The sequence below is a fragment of the Oncorhynchus masou genome, unplaced genomic scaffold, assembly GCF_036934945.1.
Source record: "Oncorhynchus masou masou isolate Uvic2021 unplaced genomic scaffold, UVic_Omas_1.1 unplaced_scaffold_5016, whole genome shotgun sequence".
Lineage (NCBI taxonomy): Eukaryota > Metazoa > Chordata > Actinopteri > Salmoniformes > Salmonidae > Oncorhynchus > Oncorhynchus masou.
This window is the reverse complement of record NW_027011416.1, coordinates 1-4,193: the sequence shown is the minus strand read 5'-3', so window position 1 is coordinate 4,193 and position 4,193 is coordinate 1. Positions and strand designations below refer to the sequence as shown.

The window sequence follows — 4,193 nt, the reverse complement described above, 5'->3', positions numbered from 1 at the left end:
CCCCCTTTTCTCAATTTCCGCCTGAAGACATACCCTAATCTAACTACTACCTGTAGCTCAGTCCCAGAAGAAAGGATATGCATATTCTTGGTATCATTTGAAAGGAAACACTCTGAAGTTTGTGTAAATGTGAATTGAATGTAGGAGAATATAACACAATAGATCTTGTAGAAGAAAATACAAGGAAATAAAAATGTTTTTTTTGTTGTTTTTTTTGTTGCATCTTTCAAATGAACAAGAACAGCCAAACATTCAGATATGATGCTGGGGATAATTTCAAAGAAGAACATAAGAGGGCAACAGTATTTGTGCAACATGACATTGAGCATGAAGTCACCCAGGTGTCCCACACAAGTTGCCCAAATGTACCCTATTGGTTAAATTGGTACAGTGATACATTTGGATGCAAATAACTATATACAAAATACTAAAATTCTGTTCTAACACACCCCCCCCCCCAAAAAAAAATTGGGGGAAAAAATTGAAAATAACAATGGTAACCATATACACTTTTAATGTACAATATTGTGAAGACCCTCAGTCCTCTATACAATATTGTGCTGTTGATGCCATAGCAGTCTCTTTCTGGTGGGCGGAACCCCAGTCATAAACAGTTTAATTATGAAATTAATAAAGAAACATTTCTTGATATCAGTCCCATTTACATTGTTCTTACAAAAATACGTTTTAAATTCTCTAGTACAGCCACTATTGAAGGCAATCAAACGCTTCTCAAAGGTGCCCTCTGGTGGTCAAACTAGCACTTACTAGCATTATTGGTGATAGTGGTTGACACGTAAATAACATGCCATAGAATTCTGTGGCACCATGCAAGCTGTGCTGCAGTACGCTGCAACTTTTAAAGGACGAACCACTGTACTCCATATTCAATTCATGTTTTCCAACAAAAACACACAAATATATTTTTTTGAGTATACATTGTACAATTTAAATTCATATGGTATAAACAAGAAAACACATTCTCAGTCAACAATTAAAGACACTGGGAGCACTGTGTATGTTCTCTGATGCATTTTAAGAAGTCAAGGAGAAGTAATTATTCTCTCCTGTGTGAATTCTCACATGTTTTTTCAGCTTTCCCGAATGGTTAAAACGCTTTCCACACTGGGAGCAGTGGTAAGGCTTCTCTCCTGTGTGTATTCGCTCATGAGCTTTCAGGGTTCCTACTTGGCCAAAACTCTTTCCACACTGGGAGCAGTGGTAAGGCTTCTCCCCTGTGTGTAGTCGCTGATGAACTTTCAGGGTTCCTAAGTGACTAAAATTATTTCCACACTGGGGGCAGTGGTAAGGCTTCTCCCCTGTGTGGATTCTCACATGAATTTTAAGTGACTGTGAAGAATAATAGGTCTTCCCACAGTCTGAGCATTTGTAAGGCTTCTCCCCTGTGTGCAGTCTCATGTGCTCTTTTAGGTTTCCCGAATAGTTAAAAGTCTTTCCACACTGGGAGCAGTGGTAAGGCTTCTCCCCTGTGTGTATTCGCTCATGAGCTTTCATGTTTCCAAAGTGACTAAAACTCTTTCCACATAGGGAGCAGAGGTAAGGCTTCTCCCCTGTGTGAATTCTCACGTGACTTTTAAGTGAGTGTGATGAGTAATATATCTTCCCACAGTCTGAACATTTGTAAGGCTTCTCCCCTGTGTGTATACGCTCATGAGCTTTGAGGGTGTCTAACCGCTTAAAACTCTTCTCACACTGAGAGCAATGGAAAGGCTTCTCCCCTGTGTGTATACGCTCATGAGCTTTGAGGGTGAGTAACCGCTTAAAAATTTTCCCACATTGGGAGCAATGGAAATGCTTCTCCCCTGTGTGAATACGCTCATGAGCTTTGAGGGTGTCTAACCGCTTAAAACTCTTCCCACACTGGGAGCAAAGGAAGGGCTTCTGCCCTGTGTGTATTCCCTCATGTATTTTCAGGCTTCCTGACTTGGTAAAACTCTTTTCAATCTGGGAGCAGAGGTGTTGACTTGCTGGTTTGGACGTCTTTGGTTCGTCCAAGTTTGGTTTTCCTCCTGCCAAAGACAGAGTTTATTTTTAAGACAGAGCAGAATGAAATCTCCACATGATAAAACTACCTTGCTGTGAACTTTAAACCAAATCAGATCCCTCAATAACCTGAGGCCAGCTTTCAAACATTTCATAATTTAAAACCATTTTTGCGTGATTTTAAAACAAATGTAGAGCATCCTGGTAATTACTGTTTACAATACTTATTTGTATTTCGGTTTTACTAGTCAGAACACAAAACACTAGACAGTCCTATGACACTCAAGACACAGACGTCGCTAGATTCCTATCAAGGCAGGGTAGCCTAGTGGTTAGAGCGTTGGACTAGTAACCCGAAGGTTGCGAGTTCAAACCCCCGAGCTGACAAGGCACAAATCTGTCGTTCTGCCCCTGAACTGGCAGTTAACCCACTGTTCCCAGGCTGTCATTGAAAATAAGAATTTGTTCTTAACTGACTTGCCTGGTTAAATAAAGGTAAAATAAAAATAAATAAAAAAAAGCAGGTGGTTGTAAATATATAACCTTCATAGCTGTATGATACAGGATGTGACCTACACACTTCCTTAAACATATAATAAGTCATTTAAAGTGGAAGTCCAAAACTTGTTTTTACGGCGAAGACACAAAGCCCATCAGTAACATCTCCTCGTTGTTGAAAGGGTTCGACACATGCTGTTCAAATGGCCCAATTTCTAATTTAGACGTTCACACATTAATTTCATGATATTTTGGGTAAAGTAAAAAAGAATGTGAAATATTTGGGAAAGTCAACCTGAACATGTGTAACGGAGGTGAGAATGTGCCGTAAACTCACTCCACAGCTTGAAACGTGACAGATGGAGCTGTCCAAATGGTACCTTTTCTATAGCTCCATCGGTTCATTGTCAAGGAGAGCGGTCACATGTGATGAGAAGCAGAGGATCACTAGTTTGAGGACAGTATGGGGACAGAGGAGGAAGCTAAACTGTAAGCAACACACCGATGTCAATAAAGTTAAAGTCATTAAAACTAGTTTTTCAACCACTCCACAAATGTCTTATTTCACTTATAATTCACTGTATCACAACTCCAGTGGGTCAGGAATTTACATACACTAAGTTGACTGTGCCTTTAAACAGCTTGGAAAATTCCCAAAAATTATTATGTCATGGCTTTAGAAGCTTCTGATAGGCTAATTGACATCAATTGAGCCAACTGGAGGTGTACCTGTGGATGTATTTCAAAGGCCTACCTTCAAACTCAGTGCCTCTTTGCTTGACATCATGGGAAAATCAAAAGAAATCAGCTAAGACATCAGAAAAAAATGTAGACCTCTACACGTCTGGTTCATCCTTGGGAGCAATTTCCAAATGCCTGAAGGTACCACGTTCATCTGTACAAACAATAGTACGCAAGTATAAACACCATGGCACCATGCAGCCTTCATACCGCTCAGGAAGGAGACGCGTTCTGTCTCCTAGAGATGACATATGACCCAAGTTAAATCATTTAAAGGCAATGCTATCAAATTCGAATTGAGTGTATGTAAACTTCTGACCCACTGGGAATGTGATGAAAGAAATAAAAACTGAAATTAATCTCTCTACTATTATTCTGACATTTCACATTCTTAAAATAAAATGGTGAACTAACCTAAAACAGGGAAATTTTACTATGATTAAATGTCAGGACTTGTGAAAAACTGAGTATAAATGTATTTGGCTAAGGTGTATGTAAACGTCCGACGACAACTGTACATTTGCATGTTTAACACGTTCTGTAGATCAGACGTTAATGAAGCAATGCAGAACACATTGAAGTGTCTGGAGTTTAGTCTGCCGCTTCAGAAGTCTTGTAAAGATGGGGGGTCGACTGGGACAGGCAATGTAACATCCATAATGTTGTTAGGACAAGTCTTGTAAAGATGGGGGGGGGGGGGGGGGTCGACTGGGACAGGCAATGTAACATCCATAATGTTGTTAGGACAAGTCTTGTAAAGATGGGGGGGGGTTGACTGGGACAGGCAATGTAACATCCATAATGTTGTTAGGACAAGTCTTGTAAAGATGGGGGGGGGGGGTCGACTGGGACAGGCATCTTGAAACTGTCTCTCTAAATCTAACTTTCAAGGTTTTATATGGTCTATTGGTTTCTCTCTAAAGCTACCTTTCATCAAGGTTTTATATGGT

At 40.1% G+C, this 4,193-nt stretch overlaps 1 protein-coding gene across 1 annotated transcript; it reads right to left on the bottom strand.

The window, feature by feature from the left end:
* Positions 1-212: 212 nt before the first annotated feature.
* On the bottom strand, positions 213-2,034 carry LOC135535700 (zinc finger protein 239-like; the record flags this gene model as incomplete). The annotated part of the gene is made up of 1 exon (XM_064962134.1): positions 213-2,034. A coding segment is annotated over one exon (999 nt), but the record flags the coding sequence as incomplete, so codon positions are not given.
* Positions 2,035-4,193: the final 2,159 nt, after the last annotated feature.